At 41.7% G+C, this 20025-nt stretch overlaps 1 protein-coding gene across 1 annotated transcript; it reads right to left on the reverse strand.

The window, feature by feature from the left end:
• Positions 1-2043: 2043 nt before the first annotated feature.
• LOC146758268 (pre-mRNA cleavage complex 2 protein Pcf11-like) lies at positions 2044-19394 on the reverse strand. Its single transcript, XM_085517421.1, has 16 exons — positions 19198-19394; positions 15885-16010; positions 13608-13796; positions 13006-13191; positions 10994-12102; positions 10533-10722; positions 9805-10444; positions 7936-9311; positions 6906-6991; positions 6105-6229; positions 5471-5576; positions 4990-5173; positions 4459-4581; positions 3868-3960; positions 3160-3195; positions 2044-2545 (listed from the first exon to the last, which is right to left on the reverse strand). The coding sequence occupies exons 1-16, from the start codon at positions 19384-19386 to the stop codon at positions 2336-2338; spliced, it is 4968 nt and encodes a 1655-aa protein (XP_085373547.1). The 5' UTR covers positions 19387-19394; the 3' UTR covers positions 2044-2335.
• Positions 19395-20025: the final 631 nt, after the last annotated feature.

The raw sequence follows: 20025 nt of genomic DNA on the forward strand, positions 1-20025 counted from the left end.
ATCTGGCCAACCAGACTGCTTGCCAGAGCACAAATGTGCTTAACACCACGTACCAGTGCAATGGGTTCAAGGTAATATTTACTGTTTTTTAATCCAGAACAATTTTGCCCTCTTTTTTCTTCCAGAAGGGGCAATGAACTACAGCTGTGTGCAGGTGGGTGCCAAGCTGCAGCTCCATGGCTCAGGCACCATGAGCACAGCTGGGACTGGAGTTTAATGAACAGCTGTTAACACAAACTCCCTACAAAACACAACCAGTTTTGAGAGCAAGTGATATTTTCCATAACTTCAGTGCACTTTGTTATCAAATGCTTGTTCCCTAGTTGCCCTGTAGAAAGAAGTAGATAAGAGAGTAAGTGTTACAATGGTACTTAGCCAGAATTCACCCAAGAAATTACTCAGCCTGAGGGAAGGAGACAGTGTTAGGTTTTCCCTACATCTCCATAACACACAAAAATAAGCCATTGTGGTGCTTTTTGGCAGCAGTTGAAGGGGATGAGGCACAAAACCACACAGTGGGCAAAGACCGAGGTCCTGAGCCCTGTGTGGGGTTATAACCCCATCCCGGCAGTGCCCGTGGGGGTTATGCCACCTTTCTCCACATGTTTGGCAAATATCGATTAGTCTGGGGTATTTTAGGTGGGCCCAATATGAAATATGAAGTTAACTAACGGGCAAAACAACTGAGGAGAGCCGGAAAGCGCGGGCACAGCCGCCCCGCGGGCGTCCCCCTCACGGCCGATGGGGGGAAGCGGGACAAGGAGCAGCACAGCCCGGCCCGGCCGTCAGGGGAGGACGCGGGGATAAGGCCGCGGGCGGAGCGGTCTCACTGGCCGGAATAGGGCTGGAGCCGCGTTCTCCTCTTCTTCCAGTCCTTCCCCCACACCGCAGCAGGGTTGCTATGGGCGCAGTCCTCGCGGGAGGAAAATGGCGGGCGGCCATGGCGGCTCAGGGGGACGGGCCCTGCCCCACAGTGATGCGGGAGGTTGCTGTGGCTCCTCTCAGAATCATGAAGGCCACTTCCCTCAGTGCCACAGCACTTCCCCAGCAGCCTGTGCCAATGCATCACTGCTTTTAGACCGGATTTTCCCTGTATCAAACCTCTCACTGCAGCCTTACATAAAGGTGTGGGTTATTGCTTGAGGTCTGGTTGTCAAAATTCACAGCTGATACTTACAACATGCACTGGGATGAATTTGGATTTTCTGAGTACCTGACCTTGCAAGAGCCATCTATCCTAAGACAGTGACATTTCCTCTGACTTTTAGATGAAATCCACACCTGGCAAAATGCATTTTTATCCCAAGACAAACACCCTATGACTTATGCACACTTACACTTCCATGCATACATACCTATGCAGCTTACTGCCCATCCCACAAACACACCCAACCACACAAACCCACTACAGAAAGGAAAGAGACTGACACAAACATATGCTTCAATTTTATTTATTACATTTAAGAAATATTAACATCTCAGGATATCTGGTTTATCACCTAAATTCAGTCATAAGCAACGAAAAAATTTAAAAAAAAAAATTTTTTTTAAAAAAACTTCAAATGAGCATTCTTAGATTCATACCTCCCCTGTAAAGAAAAGTTTGTCCAGCTGTATTAAACTCTTATGTGTGACTAATGGGAAAATATATCATTGAAGATGTCTCAGCTACCAGGCATCCTGGTTTGTTAATGGTCTGTTGGCACTTGTGTTCACAACTGAGCAACTCTGGTTGCTTTGTTAAATTCTGGCATTTCTACCCAAAACGGTCTTATGGTTACTTGTTTTAACATCTGGATATGTAAAAGATTGTTCAAGTTAAGGTTAAGAAGAAATCTAGGATTTTATCTTGAGAAGTCCCAGCATTGCTTCCCTTGATCACCCGCTTATGAAATAACTGAAGGAAGTTGCTTGCTTTTACTTTTCTGAATCTGATTCAGCAACAGGTTTAAAACTGAGGTCTTTTTATTTCCATTTAAACTGAAAAAAGTACAGAAACGCTGTCTTTGTTTGATGGTGTGCATAAACATTACACTCCCCGTATATAGCAAAAATAGGTTTTATTTATAATTTACATTTCCACAAGTGAAAATTGTACATTTTTTACATATACAATTTCATTCCATTAAATTTTCACGCATCTACAGAATTTTCACACAATGACACCTGAAACAGTGCAGGCAATAAGAAATTTAAATACAAAAATGTATTTATTAACCAAACAGTCGCTGAGGCCCTGCCTCAATTTGAGTGCTTTTATTTCCTATAAAAAGTATCTGCTTTCCAGAATTAACACAGGAGCTCTTCTGTAAAAAAAAAAAAATCAAACCTCATTCTAAACAGACTCATCTGGTTCTGTTTTAACATCTATAGAGGCAGGTGTGCTCTCTTCTGCACAGGCAGCAGGGGTGCCATCAGGTTCTTCTTTCACTTGAGGTGAGTCACAGGACTCATCCGTTTCCTGTTTAACAATGTTCAACATAATATGTAGGGGATTTTCTACAGGGGTCTTGCTGGGAGAGGGTGTGCAATCAGATGATGATGTCTATAAAACAAACATTCACACAGCATTAACACATTGTTCAAACAACCATTTTTTTTTACCTTCTTTTCCTTTCTGTCTCTTTCGAAGCGCAAACATGTGGGCAAGCAGAGCACTCAAAATCCAAACTTCCACTTATTACTTTCTACTTTATCTAATAATACAAAGTTACTATATCATAGCATTACTTTTCCATAATTACTATCAAATGGTATTATCCTCACAGCGATGAAATGCTTAATATGTTACTGTAAAATATTCCCAACTATTCCCCCCACTGTTAGCTCCCAAGTCATAACAAATTTAACATATACTAACACTCATTTTTTCCGTTTCTTAAAATTCTTAAGATTACACATGTTAACAATAAAATCATAATGGCTTCACTTTAGTCTCACCTATATAACACGAAAGCTGTCATGGATACATCATAGCTAACTCTAACTATACATTACAAACTTGCCATTCCCAAGGCATTCCCTCTGATTCTTTGCCTAGGCACATGCAAGAGGAACTGATTCTGCAGACCTGCTCTATATAAAGACAGTGATCAAGCAAACAAACTGAAAGCAAAATAGTTTTAAAAAATATATATATGAAAGTAAAGGTTTTCTTACGTTTTGGTAATCTTCATAGCAGGATGGATGGAAAATCTGGAAAATAATTGTTAACCATTTAAATACATTAGGGATACAATAAAAGCACCAGTCATAAACAGAACAAATCCAAATCACACTATTCCTCCAGGACAACAATGTGTAGAACAAGTATGGTGTCAAATGTGACTGGGAAGATATCTGGTGTATGCTTAGTTAGGAAAAGCCATCATATAAAAACCTTGTTTAGCACAGGGAAATAACTGGACCAAAACCAACACCCACACTTACAGGACATTCACAGAACAGAATGGGTGGAAGGGACATCTGGAGCCAAGCTGCCCAGCACCACATCCTTTGGCTTTTGAAGGCCTCCAAAGAGAAACAGGCTCCACCACTGGGCTCTTTCCAGCACGGTCTCTCTTGTAATGAGGGGCCCAGAAGTGGACCCAGTAATCCAGGCAGACTCAACAATGCTAAGTAGAGAAGATCACCTTCATTTATCTTTTAGCAACATATTACGATGGAAGCCTATTGAGCCTGTACTAATGATCCCAGGACTTCAAGCATGTCCAAAGGTTGAGATATTTATACAACTAGAAGCAGGAAAACTAACAGGGGAGTCCTTCAGAAAAGATGGGTCACTGTGGTCTATTTCTGTAATTCTTCTCTTATGCTTTTGTTTTGCTTTTTAATATAAATGAGTGCCACGTAACAAGATTGGATTACCTTCTCATGCATTCTGATAGCATTCTTTAGATGCCACTCTTCCTCTTCCTCATCCCAGTACTGCTCAAACTGCTCCCGGCAGATTTCACACCTCTGAAAGTTATTGAAGTAACATGATAGATACATGGTGTTATTAAAGCCATTACTGAACACCAACATCAAGAACTTGGCTAGTAACAGTCACATATATATATACATTAAGATAACACGAAAACTACATTTTACCTCCACGCTTCCAAAATATCTTTAAGAAAATGTTAATAGAAATTATTTGAGTACAGTTGGTAGAATGAGCAACAACATTTGTCAATTGAAAAAGTTAAGTCTTGTCCCTTTAACAAGGAAGTCTCAGCAAGACACTCTGTAACAATCTAATGCTGTTTTACTGTCAATTAAGACAATCTGGTGCAGGGATTTAGTTTATTTCATGGCATCTTCCAAAACTCAACTCTGAGTTAGAGTGAGAACTGCACAAAGCATTAACACCCTTCACACTTCTCTGCAAAATAAACAGCGACCTCTGAGAACAAGGCACAAGACTTGAATCTACTTACAGACCATATGGGTTACAGCAGGAAAACTGGAACTCACCTCAACTGCTCCAGCTGGTCCAGCAGGCACACTCTGAAACTGCTTTTCTTTTGCAGCTTTTTCAAAGAACTGGCTTTTTGCACGCTCCTCTAGGTCAGCTATTTCTTCAAACTCAATCCAATCCTAAGGACAATAATTCAATCACAATCACAAACAGCCAGAAATCATTAAAAAATACGTTTGAAAAAAGAAAAAAAAAAAGAAAAGAAAAGAAAAAATGGAATCCCTGAAGTAACAGATATAATCAGCCTTAGTTCGTTAAACTGAAACAGTCTGCGAAAGGCCATTATACTTCAACTTCCATTTCATTCTTAGTCCAACCAAAGCAGTACGGATAACTCCAAGCTGCTTATTGTTCACCACATAACAGCCTTTTCTTTTGGCAAGTATGTCTGATATATCAAGTAGTTTTCATACATCACTGATCACCAAACTCCAATGGTAATACAACTTCAATCTCAATCCCACTCCATGTATGTGAAACACCAAACCCAGCCCTAATTAACAAGGCCCAGGTCCTGCATTGCTCACCGTTACGCTGTAGTACCACCTTCTGTGTGTAATTTTTTGGCGAACGTCTTTTTTCGAACGGTTCTGGCGATAGTGCCAATCTAAATGGTCTGCATAAACGTCTGTCTTTGAAGTAGTAAATCTCATTCCACACGAGCAGCACTGAATTCCAGTGTATAGTCGATTTATAACACTATCATAACGCCTAGAAAAACAAAAAGAAGTTAACATTTCTTTGGAAAGAAATTGGAAGTTTCTCAGTAAGTTGTTTCAAGTGACCTCAGGAGTAGAAGAAAAGCATGATTGTCCTATAAGGTTAAAGCATTTGACAGTCAAAGCATTCATGTAAGTACATTAAAAAGCATTCAAATAAGCATGAACTACTCACAGTGAACACACTAGCATTGTTATATCACACCTACTCAATCGCCTTGGATTAACCGCCTAGATACCACCATGCCATTATTCCTAGTGCAGAGTAAGCTCATGCTGCAATACGCACTGACTGAGTTCTTCAACTTTAAAGTTCGTGAGGTCTGGGACATCGTGATCACCCTGGTCATCATCCTCCTCTTCAGCTGCTGGCTGCGCCGATGTTTCATTCGCTTCTTTAAAAGAAAGAATTTCATCAAAATTTCAGCTCATTTTCAGAACAAAATAAGGTGCACCTGGATATTATTTTTATTCAAATACTAATAAATATAACCTGACTACGTTAACCTGAATGTGTATAAGAGCTGAGTCAGTCTCATAGCTTTAAAAAGCGTACAAAAGACAGTATGCAACTCCAAATGGCAATTTAACATGACTCTACTTCATCTAAGCTTCTGGCACTAAAATTCAGTATTTAGAGAGAGACAAATATTTCAGAGACTGACAGGAATCTGATTAGAATCACTGACAAGATATTGAGGTGGGGCACCAAAAAAAAAAAAAAAAAAAGAAATGGAGGCTCTAAATAGCTTAAAAGATACATTTAGAAAGTTAATAATTCACTTTATCACACACACCAAATGTTTTCCCACAAAGATCCATTTAAGAAAAAAGAATGCAATAGTTCACATAGTTCTTACATTTCACTTTACACTTCAGCTACGCATAAACTGGAGAGTCAGAATGTAATGAAAGCTACATACGTGCTGAAGTGGAATCCGTTTTTGACAGTTTGAGGATTCCTGTCGACAACAGTTTAGCAAACAATTCGTTGACATCGAGCTGACCAACGTGGTTATCAGGATATGAATGTGGAACTGCTCCTCCTAGGAGAGGGGAAATAAGGTCACAACACTCAAGGAAACCAAAGGTTAGCATAAAAAAAAAAAATCACCTCCATCAGCATTTCACAACACTCTTTTCCTTCTACCCCTTTTTACTTCCATTTTTAACTTCAATCTACTCATCCACTTCAGTTTGCCTCATACGCAGCCTTTGCCTCATTTCTGCCCCTACAACTTCCTTCCTAATGTGTTTTGAAATGCCATCTACCTGTTTTCTACTGAAATTCCCATGGAAAACGTAGTATTTTCTTGTTCTGTGCTTAAAGATCTCATGAGAATCCATCTACTTGTATCATTTACAACTTGATACAAGACTTTTATTACTAACAATTAATATAGTGGGAATGTGTATTCAGCCTGGCCAATTGAGGTGCCCTTCTGCTATGTGAAAAGCAATCCAAAAATTGGTTTCAGTGGTTCTGTTTTGTTTTAAAGTGTAACTACATACCAAAACCACGCAGTTAAAGCACTCACTGCTTGAGAGAAACCCCTGGAGAGATGACAGTACTCCTGAAACCCCACCTACTGCCATCTCACAGAGAAGGATGCCCTTTAGTGTACAAGGACCCACGGCACCATCACCGTACAGCACTAATTTTTGTGGTCATGAACAGAGAACAGTCCAAAGGACACAGAAGGAAGTTAACTATTACAGTATCTGCAGGGTTCTGAACAAAGCTTCCAGGATTTGGTAGATACTGTTGACCTTGGCCATAAGGTCCTGTCTGAGCAGACATGTGCGAAACCTGTAAAATTAAGCATTTATGCAATGTTGGCAAGGCAATTTGTTTTTAATTATTCCATCATTAACCTCTACACACTTCTCAGTACAAACTTTTCTTCTACTTGCGCATCCTTCAAGCACATTTTCCACTTAAAGTATTTCAAAGCAATCCTTTTCACCAAAAAAAAAAGGGCTAATAACAAAAGAAACTGGTAAACGTTCACCAAGATCACAATGAGGTTTTATCTAATAACTGAGATAGTACCCATGACATGAAATGCATCCTGAAAGATGGATTTTCAGCAAGCCAGCTGCAAGAAACTTCAGAAAGAAAATAAATTTTTACAGCATGCTTGAAGTATGTCCCCTACAACCTCCAATCTACTGGGAGAACAGACATTGTTTTCACTGATTTACAATTACTTTCTCCTTTAGAAGAGAGCGCTTCCAAGAAGCAACAGCAAGGACAACTGACACCATAAAGCCTGCCAGTGCCATGATCATTCTTCAGAAGCCATAGCTTAAAAGCCTGCATCTTTCTCAACTGCTCCCAAGTTATGGTTGTCTCCAAAAAGACTGCAATTATTTTGGTTCATTTTAATTCTAAACCTCTCAGAAAAAGTAATTACGTATATTCGCTTCAATAATCTGTCATGATTTGTAGGTAACATGCTTTGTGTAAGAGAAAACATCGCATTCTTCCTATTACTTAATTCATTTTCAAATAAAAGATACTGATGTCAGTGCAATATCCTCAGCTATAAAATGGTTGCAAAGAACTGGCTTTTAATTTCTAAAAACAAAGACTTAACAAATAGCAATGCCTGCCCCTTTTTCCTTGAATCATCCAGATACTACTTAAGGGTATTTTTAGTCTGCAAAAAAAATGCTTTTAGAGGAAAAACTGCTAATTTTCTACACAAGAATTCTTCTCTAAGTAAATTATTTACTAGAATCAGTTCTTACCTGATGACCTCCCATTGACATATTATTGAAGTTTCCGTATTGTGAACCTTGAAGTTTGTCGTCAAAGTAATGTCCGGATGCTCTCAATGCAAAATTCTGTGCTCCTGGGCCAGCTGGCCCACTGAAATTTGGTCCTAGTGAACTGTCAAACATTTCAGGCCTTTGGAACTGCATTCCATGAGCTGGTCCGCTGTAGCCCTGTCCGGGATGGTCAACAAACGGACCACTTTGTCCATATGGCGACATCTCTAATCGTGAGGCAGGATGGCTAGCTATATTTTCAAAACGTGAACCATGAAGGCCAAGGGGCAGGACAAATCTTGAGGCAGGCTGGTGAGGGCCATCAAATCTTTGAGGTATGGCTGCATCAAATCGTGGCTGTGCGGGCTGGCCAGGAGCCCTTTCAAATCTTGGGCCGGGCTGTCCATGAATTCCATAAAATCTTTGCAAAAGAGACAGTTGTCCAGGTTGACCATCAAAGCCAGCATGACAGCCATCAAATCTCGGACCGGTCCGTCCCATAGGACCATCAAATCTAAGTCCACCAACGCCCTGGTGCACTGGTCCATCAATCAACCTGGGCCCTACACCTGGCTGCCCATGTGGCCCCTCAAATCTGAGGCCGCTTCCAGGTTGACCATGGGGCCCCAATGGCTGTAAATGCGGACCCTCAAACCTGAGACCACCTTGACCATGAGGCCCCAAGGGCTGACCATGTGGTCCTCCCTCAAACCTGAGACCACCTCCTGGCTGACCTCGAGGCCCCAGAGGTTGACCATGAGGTCCCTCAAACCTGAGACCACCTGAAGGCTGACCACGGGGTCCCTCAAACCTGAGACCAACTCCAGGTCCTTTGAATCTAGGACCACCAACAGGCTGGCCTGCAGGCCCCTCAAACCGCAATGGTCCAAGAGGTCCCTCAAGCCTCAAAGGACCTCCCCCACCAACCTGTCCGTGAGGTCCTTCAAACCTGAGAGCCCCTGCCAGCTGCCCTGGTGGCCCATCAAATCTTAGGGATCCAGCTCCCCCTGCTCCTGCCAGGGGCCCATCAAACTGAGAAGCACCTGCCCCCACCAAAGGGCCCTCAAATCTCAGAGCAGCTTGTCCAGTCGGTCCATCAATTCTAGAACTTGAACCAGCAGTAGGGCTATCGATAAAAGGACTTCCTTGTCCATCTGCCCCAACTCTTGCAGCAGATAGTCTAGATGAGCCATCAAATAAAGGTCTGTCTTCCATTAGTGCACTTATTCTCGGCTTTGCTTCTATGCCTCCAAATCTTGACCCTGGACTGTCAGGAAATGGTTCTTTATCTGGATCTTCGTATCTAGCTCTTTTGAAACGTTCATTGAATGGTGATCTTGGTTCATCTCGAACACCTGAAAGAGGAGAAAATAAAAGATAAGGCACTGTACAGAGAAGGACCTAGGTGTCCTGGTGGACAAAAGGTTGACCATGTATCAACAGTAGGCCCTTGTGGCCAACGAGACCAATGATAAACCTAGAGTGCGTTAAAAAGAGCACGGCCAGCAGGTCAAGGGAATAATAGATGAGGTCAGGCTCTTTTCAGCAGTGCTCAGCGACAAGATAAGGTGCAATGGGAACCAAACTGTAACATAGAAAGTTCCATAAAAACATAAAGAAAAAAGACAAAACACTTTACTCTGAGGGTTAAAGAGCACTGAAACGAACTGCCCAGAAAGGTTTTCCTTCTCCAGAGATAATCATAATCTGCCCAGACACTTTCCTACTCTAAGGTACTTGCTTTAGCACTGGGGCGTTGGACTATGTATCTCCTACAACTCAACAATAACTACTTGCAAAAAGATTGCAAATTATTTGACATCTGTAAAATAAGGCAAAAATACATACCAGATTTCCCAAGCAGCTGTCTTTCTTCACGGTTATCAAACCTACAGACTGCATCACCATCGATCTTCTGGAAGTCTGTTGTACCTTTTCCCTGCTGTCTGAGAGCATCTCTGAATTCATCTGATTCTCCCCAGTTGTCATAAGGGTTGAAGTTTTTCGAACCCCTTCCTCCTTTAGTAGCATTTTGTTCCTCAAGCCTTCGTCGACCCTCCAGAGGTGAAAGGTTATCAGCAAAGGGTCTGCTGGTGCCACTTACAGGAGAGTGCCGTCTTGATCTTTCTCCAAAGGGTTCTTTTCTTTCAAACTGCACTCCACGCTTTGCTTTCGCTTGCTCACAGTCCACAGAGAGCAACGCATCAGGTACATGATAATCCAAAATATCATCAGGATCCAAGAGATCAAGTCCTGACAATGAATGCTGAACTTGTGTTCTCTTCAGTTTAGCTTTATGCTCATAGTATGTTAACTCCGCATCCGACAGAAGAGGCTTCCTTTTCAAAGAGCCTTTTTCAACTGTAGGGCTATCCCACACATTACATCTGTGCTTTCCTTCCTGGTACTGGAACAGCTGTTGAATCTGATGAGCTACCACAAGGAACTCGTCTTGTGTTATTTCACCAGATGCTAAGCAGTCATTGGCCTGTAACATAAAGTTTGGATTTCTAAGAAGAAAAGCAAAGCACAACTATATCCAAGACACCTCTACAAAGACAATCAATCAGTATTACCTTTTTAAGTAATTCTCTCTTGCTTGCAGACGTCAGTTCTTTGGGAATTTGCAAATTGGCATCCACACTTAACCGGTGTTGCTGTTTCGGTGCTCGGGGTGACAGAATTCCTTTAGCAGCAGGCCAGTTTTCTCGGTGTTGTTGGTGAGGGGATTTACCAACTGCTTGGTGTTCTTCAGTCTGCTGAGAGCTGTGAATAGGAACACGTTTAAAACACAAGTTAGTTATTTATTCAGGATGTATTACATCTCTATCAGAACCGATCATGGTAAAACATCACTATCGATTCAGAAAGTATGCATAATTGCCATTTTTCACTACAAGCAAATTATGAATCTCAATCAAGAACTTCTGTCAGCATGGGCTGTCTGAATGTTTCCTCCCAAACCTAACTGTACTTCAGCCAAGAGCAGAATTTCCACTTACTTCAGAGAGAATTTGTTCGAAATATGGTAACTTACTTTTTATTTTCCTCCCAACCGGGTTTCCACCTCTTGCCTGCTTTGGATCCCTGCCAATTCTCTGCATTCTCCTTTGGATCAGGAGAACCTTTTGTAGAATGCTGGCTTGCTGTTTCTTGGGGCCTGTCTTCTTGGCTTTTTTTCACCCTCCTTGGATCTCGCACCTCTTGTTTAACATTTCGCTTATTAGAATTTCTTTCATCTCTTGCCCCTTGTGAGGCTTCTTCAGCATGAGACTGTTTAGCGCCAATCTGGCATATCTTTCCAATTTTAGGAGTTGAAGAAGTGGGAGATAAACTCCTGAGTATTCTTTTGGGTGATCTCCTCTCTCTTCGTTTTGGAGAATGTGTAGATGGTGACCGTGACTTAGGAGAACGGGATCGTGACCGTTTTCTATTACTGGATCTCCCTTGTTTTCCACCCTGTTTTTCTGATTCTTCTGTAGTCACGTCTTGTTTCTGGACAACACCATTAATTGTTTTATTCCTGCTGCCTACTGGTCTATGCTCAGATGTCTTATGCTCATCTTTTTCTTTTTTCTCTGTATTTCTCCTCTTTTCTTTCACCTCATCCCCTTTGCTCTCTGGCTTTTCTTGAAGATGTTTTTTCAGTCTTGGATCCCGTTTACTCATTTCAGATACTTTTGTGCTTTCAGATTCTTGGGTTTTAGTATCTTTAGTATTGGGAAGCTTGTTTTTCAAAGGAGATGGAGATTTAGACTTTGTTTCCAACTGATCAGGTTCTTTCTTTTGTGGTTTTTCACCTGCTTTCATTTTCTCTGGCTTTGTTGAGCTTTGTTTTTCAGACTGGGATGTTTTGCTCGCCTTGGTATCAGACTGACCAGATGCGCTTGGTGGAAATTCTTTCCTATGGGACTGATCTTTAGCATGAGAAGAATGTTGTGACATTCTATTAAGTCGAGGATCTCTATTTACTATTTTGACATCATGAAGTGGAGGACTTGAGGATGGTTTGATCTTCTCAGACTGTAATGAAGCCTGAGTAGGCGTCTTAACGGCCACGTGAGGTGTCTGGGACACATGTGGCTTGGAAGGCGCTGGAACTGAAGGTATAGAAGATGATCCTTGCTGAACACTAAGAGAAACAGCCTGAAATAAGGTGACAAGAAAAAAAAAAACCTAGCATTAATCTGTGTGATACAACACCTGCACAGAGATGATCGTGTTCTGTTTTGAAAAGAAAGATGAAAATAGAAATGTTTTGAAGTAGTTATCAGACTAATCCATTTAACTGAAAATGACCCATTCATTCCTCATCGCAGCAATTAAAATAACATAGTACCAACACAAAAGGCGAAGATCAAGTACAAAGTCAATACTACAAGGTCAACGCAGCAAAAAAATCAACAAAAGCACACCTCAATACAGCTTTAGTTTTTCTATACATTCCTCATTTCCAAGACAACTAAATGGCCAAGCATGTTTATATATTTTCATTTCTACACTTCTACGATATTTCACTTTAGTATCATCAACTTTCAACACAAGATGACTTTCAATTATGAATGTAAAAACAAAACAGGTTTAACTGCCACCACCTTCAGATTGTGACAGCCACCACTTTCAATGTCACCCTCAGATTGTGACATCAAACCAACCTGACGTAATGAAGACAGAAACTGCCTTGACATTTCCAACAATCAGGATTCCCCGTTCCTTATGGAAATACTCAATTTTCTAAGCGCAAATGTATTCAAAAAAAAGCCTTGTTTATGGTGAGCCACAAAAAGAGGTGGAAGACACATCACAGGCAGACATAATTTTCAAGATGAGAACAAAAGACCACAAACCTTTTTTAACCTGTTCTGAATGTAATCCTTAAGATTTTTATGTAACAATTACTGGTCTAGAGGACCAGATCAACTTGCACTACTCTAGTCCTAAAACAGCTCCTCTTGTCTAAACTTAACTGCAGTTACCAGTATAGACGCTAAGGTACGACCAAACAAAGTGAGACCGAACTATGGACCATTCACCAACTATCCTACTCACCAACTGTGCTTTAGTCTGTTCCAACTCCAGCATTTTTTGCTGAAGTTCTAACAACTGTTTTTGCTTCGCAAGCAATTGCTGCCTTATCAGTTTCTCCTGTGTCAAATTCTTTTGTATTTCTGGAACAGCTGGAGGAGTAGAGGCACCAGAAGTGACAGCAGAGGTAGATGCAGTAGATTCCTCTGGCTAAAAATAGAACATAAGGTTACATTCAACATCTTAATGGATCCAGCTAACTCCATCTCTCTTAACTGCTAGTGTGATACAAAACTGGGACTTAGCTTGCACAAGTTAATGACTGCATTTTTTATGCAAAATACAAACAAAACAATTTCTGCTCCTCTAGGAATTGCCTACTGTCATAGGATTAACTGTGCCACCATGACAGAATATGGCATTTAACATAAATGTTTGGAAATCTAGAATTCAAGTTATAAATACTTACAATAAGCCCCTTAAATACTGAGTCCATAAATTCCTCTTGCCTGTCTCCAGAGATCAGATGCTTTATTCTTATCACACTACGTTTGTCAAAAGCAGCATACAAACAACAAAAACAACACGTACTGCCATCTGTTCATACAGTAGGTATAGAGACTTACCAATTTATTTAAAAACTTAGGATTCACATGGATGCTAGAAGTATCCACATTTAGGGGCAGAGGTTTAATTGGCCAAGCAGGATCTAATGAGTTGACTCTGACGTCAAGTGCATACAGTTTCTTCAAAGGAAAAATATCGTCCCATGTGGAGCGTAATTTAAATAAACTTTTCCTAGTATTTGCATCCACCTAAAACAATAAAACAATTCTATGGCTTGTTAAGTTAATATAAAACAACCTATACTTTTCTGTAGAACTTAAGATCTCATATGCTTTATATTCTTACCAAAGTTATCATTTTAACACAACGAACTGGCTATAAAGAACTTGTAAGTGGTGTAGATTGATACATCTACACCAACAGAATCGGTAACAGAAGTTCAAATGCGGACATGTGAAGGTTTAATTGTGTATTACCATTCTCTGAGAATTTTCTTTCAGCTTTTCCATTACCAAAATTCTCATTTTACTTGGCCAATTTCTGTCAAAAAAAATACAGCGACAAAAATATCCAAAGAAAATGCCTCTGAAACAATACAGTAACTCAAATGTTCGTTCTGAGCGGCACACAGCAACAACAACCAAATCAGAGAACAACAAACTTTCTGAACAGAGAAAGTGTTTTGTTGAGCTGTTTAATCACTGAAGGTTTTTTTCCCCCTAATAAATCCAACAAAAGGTGTATGAGTTAAAACGAACTCAAGTACATTTCAGTTCAACTGCAAAATCAGACCCATAAATCGAGCACTAATAGTGCTACAACCCATTTTCTCTTTGCAATCAGATGTAGCAATTAAGCTCAAAACTCACATTAAAGAAAAAATTCAATTAATCTCATAACTCAAGTAGTTAATTTAAACAAATGGAAAACATCTGCTGACAAAACACATGCTGCTGCTAGCTCAACCATTACACATTGACCCTTTTTTTTTGGCTTTTCAACCTTTTTCGGGCTACAGTTTTATTTTAGGTGTCACATTAAGACACGTTGTCCAGAAAGTTCAGAAGTTCTTTGAAAAAGAGGGCAGGAACTTCAATAAAAGTAACTCATACTTAGCTAATATGGGTGGGAGGTGCCTCTACACAACTTTCAGTGTGAGGGTATCAAGTTCACTGCTGCCATGACTGAGCCAGTTTCTGACATCGCTAAGTGTTTAAAGATACCTTCAGTGATCATTTACTGATAAAACAGAATCTCTAGCAATGTCAGGGTGAGAATTTCATCTTGCGATATCATGAGTTATCTAATGTGACTGACACTTTACATATTTAATATCAATTTAATAGTTCTAGTTAGCTTATTGGACAGTTAACTACAAAACTCAGCAAATGAATTACCCAGAGCTTCAGCTGCAAGTTTAAATGCAACTATGTGAAAGAACACAAACCAATATTGGAAAAATAAGTAAATGCCTGCCTATCTACTCTATACAAAGGAGTTCAATATCTCTGAGCTCACTATTACAATCTACCCCTTATTTAGTCACTCATTGTACACCTGAAAAACAGATATAAAACATTCTGGGATCACAGATCCTCGCTGCTATGCAATAACAAATACACCAAAGCTCCACTTATCTCATTCAGATGCAGTGCCACTTTGTTATGTTAGGGCATACAGGAAACCACAGAAATTAACCATTAATTCAACTTAAACCCATTCAAGTCCAGTCTTTCAAAAGCCGGACTTGGATTTGCCATTCTCATTGAGGAATAAGCACAATTACTTCACTGGGTTTAAAGACTTAGGAAAAAAAAAAAAGTGAATACATTTGGCAGCAATTTTCAACACTGAATGAAATTAAAATGGGTATCTTTAACATAACAAAGCAATAATATACTCTCACAACCTCCCCCCCTCGCCCATCATGTTTTTTAATCACAGACCACTTGAAGAATATCAGCTGCTAGTGGTATTTGTTGCAATTTAAGCACCCATTTTTCACACCAAAAATTAAGTGAATCAGACAAATCTAACTCAGAGAGCTCAGAAAACCTCTAAGAAACTGATTCTCAATATATTCCTGACACAAAGACTAACTACTTCCTTAAAAAATAAATCAGCAATTCATAATTAACTGTTCTACTAACTTAACTTACAGGCTTGACAACAGCAGGAATGCCCTTCCACATTATAGATACAGTATTTGCCATTCATAAAAAGCAATTAGTTCTTCTGGTTCGGTACCCAAGAAAACCCAAAGCTGAGAGCATGTATTTATTTTACCAGGAACAACTTTGCTTAAATACAGAACTTTTCTGAAAGTGTATATATACCTTTTCAAATACACAAATAAATGTTGCAACTAGGTTTTTAGTAAATGCAGTAAGATACTCTCTTCCAACTTTCTTGACAATGGAATCCATAAGGTACATAACAGGAAGCTTCTCTGACGCAGGAGCCTGGAGTAATAAGAAGAAACTGAGAAGTTTAGTACAACAAAGACATACGTTAAACTATATATAAAGGGATTACCAATCCCAGAAATACAGACCTCTTTTTTGGGTTGCCACTATCCACACCAAGGGATTTGCTTGGGATTTTGGTTTTGGTTTATACAAAAACTTAAAAACTTAAATCTGGAAAATCAATACTCAGTTCAAAGTATAATGCGGTGGGTCTACCACAGAGAAAAGGAACAACTTGGGTTAATCCTGTTTGTCTCAAAGCTTTGGGGTGAAAAAAGGGAAAAAAAAAAAAAGAAAAAAGAAGCCCACAAGACAATATTACTGCTAGTGTACTGAGTGCAGCCTTTCAAAACCCACTGGAGAAAGTAACTTGAAATGAGCAGGAAGCCATCGCTAGCACTTCAAGGAACTTCTAAAAAATAGTTTATCATTTGGACCTCCCGAGTGCTGCTTTTCTCCATCTCACGGAACACAAATCAGACTTCCTGCGAACAGCCCGAGTTAGAGAACTTCGGTAGTAGCAGATTATACGTTGAACATCACAGTCCTTTCACAAGCCACATGCAGAAAAGGTCACAACTATATCACTGTAATCCAAGGGAACGGAGCAAGCAGTCCCAGTCTCTGTTGGCACTTCATGTGTTTGGGAGTAGTTAGAAGTAATCACACAGAAATTAAGGAAGCCTACTTCAAAATGTGACAGCATTAGTTTAGCAGTGCCCTCCTTCCAACATCAGCTACTCAGGTGGCACAGTCTAAGAACCGTGACTTCAAAAGAGTTGGGTTATTTAAGTCTTCATTTTTTGGTAATGTTTATTATGTTCTCTAGCCCACGTTCCAATAACCACACAAATGGAATCCCAGATTTGAACCTCTTGTTTTCAGGTGATCTAGACAGTACCCCCTAAGCAAAGAAAGAGACCCACACAGAGCTAAACCAACAGCAGGGAGGCTCCGCATACCACCAGAACACACAGAATGCTAACGCTGAGCTCATCACAACAGAATTCCCACTCTTCTTTCAAATAACGTATGAAAGCTATTGTTGGAAATGTGTGGCTTTGGTTTTTTTTTTATTAGTTTCCTAAAAAAAACTTTAAAAAAAAAACAACTGAAAATCAAACCATAATCAAACCCCAAGTCACAAACTTGCAAAGAAAAAAAAGACTTTAAAAACCAACTTTGTACACAAAATGGGTCTCAGAAACAAACTCTGCACTATACAATGGTAAATAAAAAGACAAATACATATTTCACACTTTTTATTTACATATTTTTTTATCATAGCAGTCACACATCTCAGAGCCATTAATTCAGTCATAAAGCAGAGCACTCCAGTTTTACACTAAACAAAACTGCCTCCAGGCAACACTTTTTAAAAGTGGCTTAAGCAAAGGAGAGCACTTTCCCCCCAAAAAAACAACTAAGAAAACTTGCCTTGAATAAACCACAGTCACAAATAGTAACTAAGGCAAAACTAACCATTGATACAAGATTAAAGACAGCTTTCAAAAGAAGGAGGAAAAAAAAATTAAAAACACACTTCAGGGCAGGCTCTAAAACACCCAGAAATGAAGAAATTTGACAGCATTGATATTTATCACATGTTATATACATCCACCACTGCCCTTTAGGAGATATAATGGTGAGATCTATTCGATTATGACGTCACCTCCCCAAGGAATGGCAAAGCTTGGCCACTGGTAGCATTTAAAACTAGACTGGAAGAGGTCTGTGGAACGCTAAAGAGCCATCCTGCATTGGTAGAAAGACAGATTAAATAATGTAAGAGATCTTTCCCTCCCCAGCATTAAGACAATACAATTCTCACCATTATAAACAGCGATTTAAAGCCAAAGGGGGGAAAAAAAGGCCTATATTAGAGGGAGCCTGGTATTAGAGGGAGCAAGGGAGACAATGGGGAAGGGGTGACTGGCAAGAACACACGGTGGATTGAAGAAATAACCCTTTTCTTACAGAAAGCTGCAATAGAAAGGTACAGTAACCCCCCACCCCGCCCCCATCCGTGTTCTGAGGCTGACTGATGTCAGCAACTGCCTGGGTTGGGCTCAGAGGGAGCCTCTTCTTTCCCTTCCTTTTCTATCACGTGCCTTTCAGACGCCATGTTAGGATCCTACAGGCTTTTCTACACAGTCGGGGAGAATTTCTTCTTCCCATCCTCACCAAATCAACCTCGCTAACCAAGACACGTGAAGATAACACAGCACTCGCTTTACTTAGGGCAAACAGCCACCTGCAAGCCAAATGGGTTACCCCAAGCCCACATCGCTTTCTTTAAGCAGAAAACACAAGAATCACCCGACCAGCAACACACACACTTCCCTACTAAGAGCAGATGATCGCCTTTCACCTCAAAACTTCCCTGCAAGATCAGTCCCCCACCCTTACTCCTCCAGTTAATATCTCACTGGGAAAATAACCTTATCTTTCAAACTACAAACAATACTTTAAAATAAATCATTATAATTAGCCTTTCTAAAGCAGACGATTTCTGTGCTATAAACTCAACCTTATTTATATTCCTTCACGCTACCTGGATATAAATTGGGGGGGGGAAACAACAAACCTGCACAAGGTCAGGCTCTCGCTAACGAGACTTATAAAATCGTTATCTACGTTAGAAATTGCTAAATTCAACGGTTTCGACACCAGTTTAAAGGGGAAAACTCAGTTCCAAGGGCGAGGCTCTGCCCAGTCACGGCCGGGCTGCCATGTTGCATCTGTTACCGAACCCAAGGGACCCCAACCCGTCCGGGTGCCCTCGGGTCCCCTGTTCCCTACGGGGTGTGGGAATAAGGGGCAGCCCTCAGCCTGGCCAGGAAGGGAGGGGTAAAAGGCCGCTTAGGGGAGGGCCATGCTCCCTGCTGAGCCACGCTGTCCTCCGCTTGCTCCCAACGACGACCCCCGGGCCTGCTGCCCCCACCGCCCCTCCCTCAGCTCTCCCTGTTCCCCCCATTGCCATCTCTGACCCTGGGAGCACCTCATTCGAGGCCCCGAGCCCTGCTCCCCTTCCCTCCCCCTCCCAGCCTCGGCCCCGCTGCCTCCCTCTCTCGGGCCCTCCTTCTCTCCCTGCCTCCTCCGTCCCTCAGCCCTTTCTCCTGACACCGGCCAGTTCCCCCAGCAGTATAGGTAGGAGTAGTAGGCGGTTGAATATAAAAACCTTGGCGATTTGCGCCTCGATCAGGGAGACGATGTCCTTGGCGAAGGGCACGTTCTCCTTGGCCAGGATGGTCAGCATGTTGATGTGAGGTTTGCTGTTGAACGTCAGGTCCTCCAACAATGACTGGTAATCGCGGCACGTGTCCTCCCGGGCCTCGCTGCTACCAGCGCTGCTCTCCGGGGCCGACATGTTCCTCCAACCGGGGCCCGCACCAGGACCTGACCCACCGACCGACGGCCCCCTCTCCGCAATTCCCCTGCCGCCTCCGCCGCCGAGCGACGCTTCCCCCCCTCCGCTGCCGCTGGGCTCCTCTACCGCATCCTCCGAGCTGCGGCTCCGCTGCTTAATGACGCTGCTAATGCCGTCCGGATCGCCGATGCGCTTCCGACCACCGCCAGCTCAAGTCTCAACGCTCACAAAATGGCGGCGGCGGCTACGGCTCGTGAACCGCTTCCTCCAACCGTTGCGTCATGTGAAATTGGGCTGAGGGAAAAAAGGGGCCGGCAGCTTGGAATGCCCCTTTTGTTCGCTCAGCGCGTCCCCATTGGGTGACGCTCAACCGCTCCGCATGCGATTGGCTCGACCTGAAGAACGTGAATGTGATTCGCTGGACCATCTCAATCTACAGATGATTGGTTGCTATGGCCAAAAACCCGCCCTCACCTCTGCGTTCAGACTTACGATTGGTTGTTTTTCCCCACTCCCCTCCTCTAACTCCCTGGGCCAATCCCTCCCACCTTCCCCTTCAGCCCTCAGTTCTGATTGGTGCTCTGCTGCGATCCCGCCTTTCCTCCTCACCCTCCACAGAGTCACACAGAATCAGTCACA

The sequence above is a fragment of the Coturnix japonica genome, chromosome 16, assembly GCF_054131305.1.
Source record: "Coturnix japonica strain WE chromosome 16, WE-NBRP24, whole genome shotgun sequence".
Classification (NCBI taxonomy): Eukaryota; Metazoa; Chordata; class Aves; order Galliformes; family Phasianidae; genus Coturnix; species Coturnix japonica.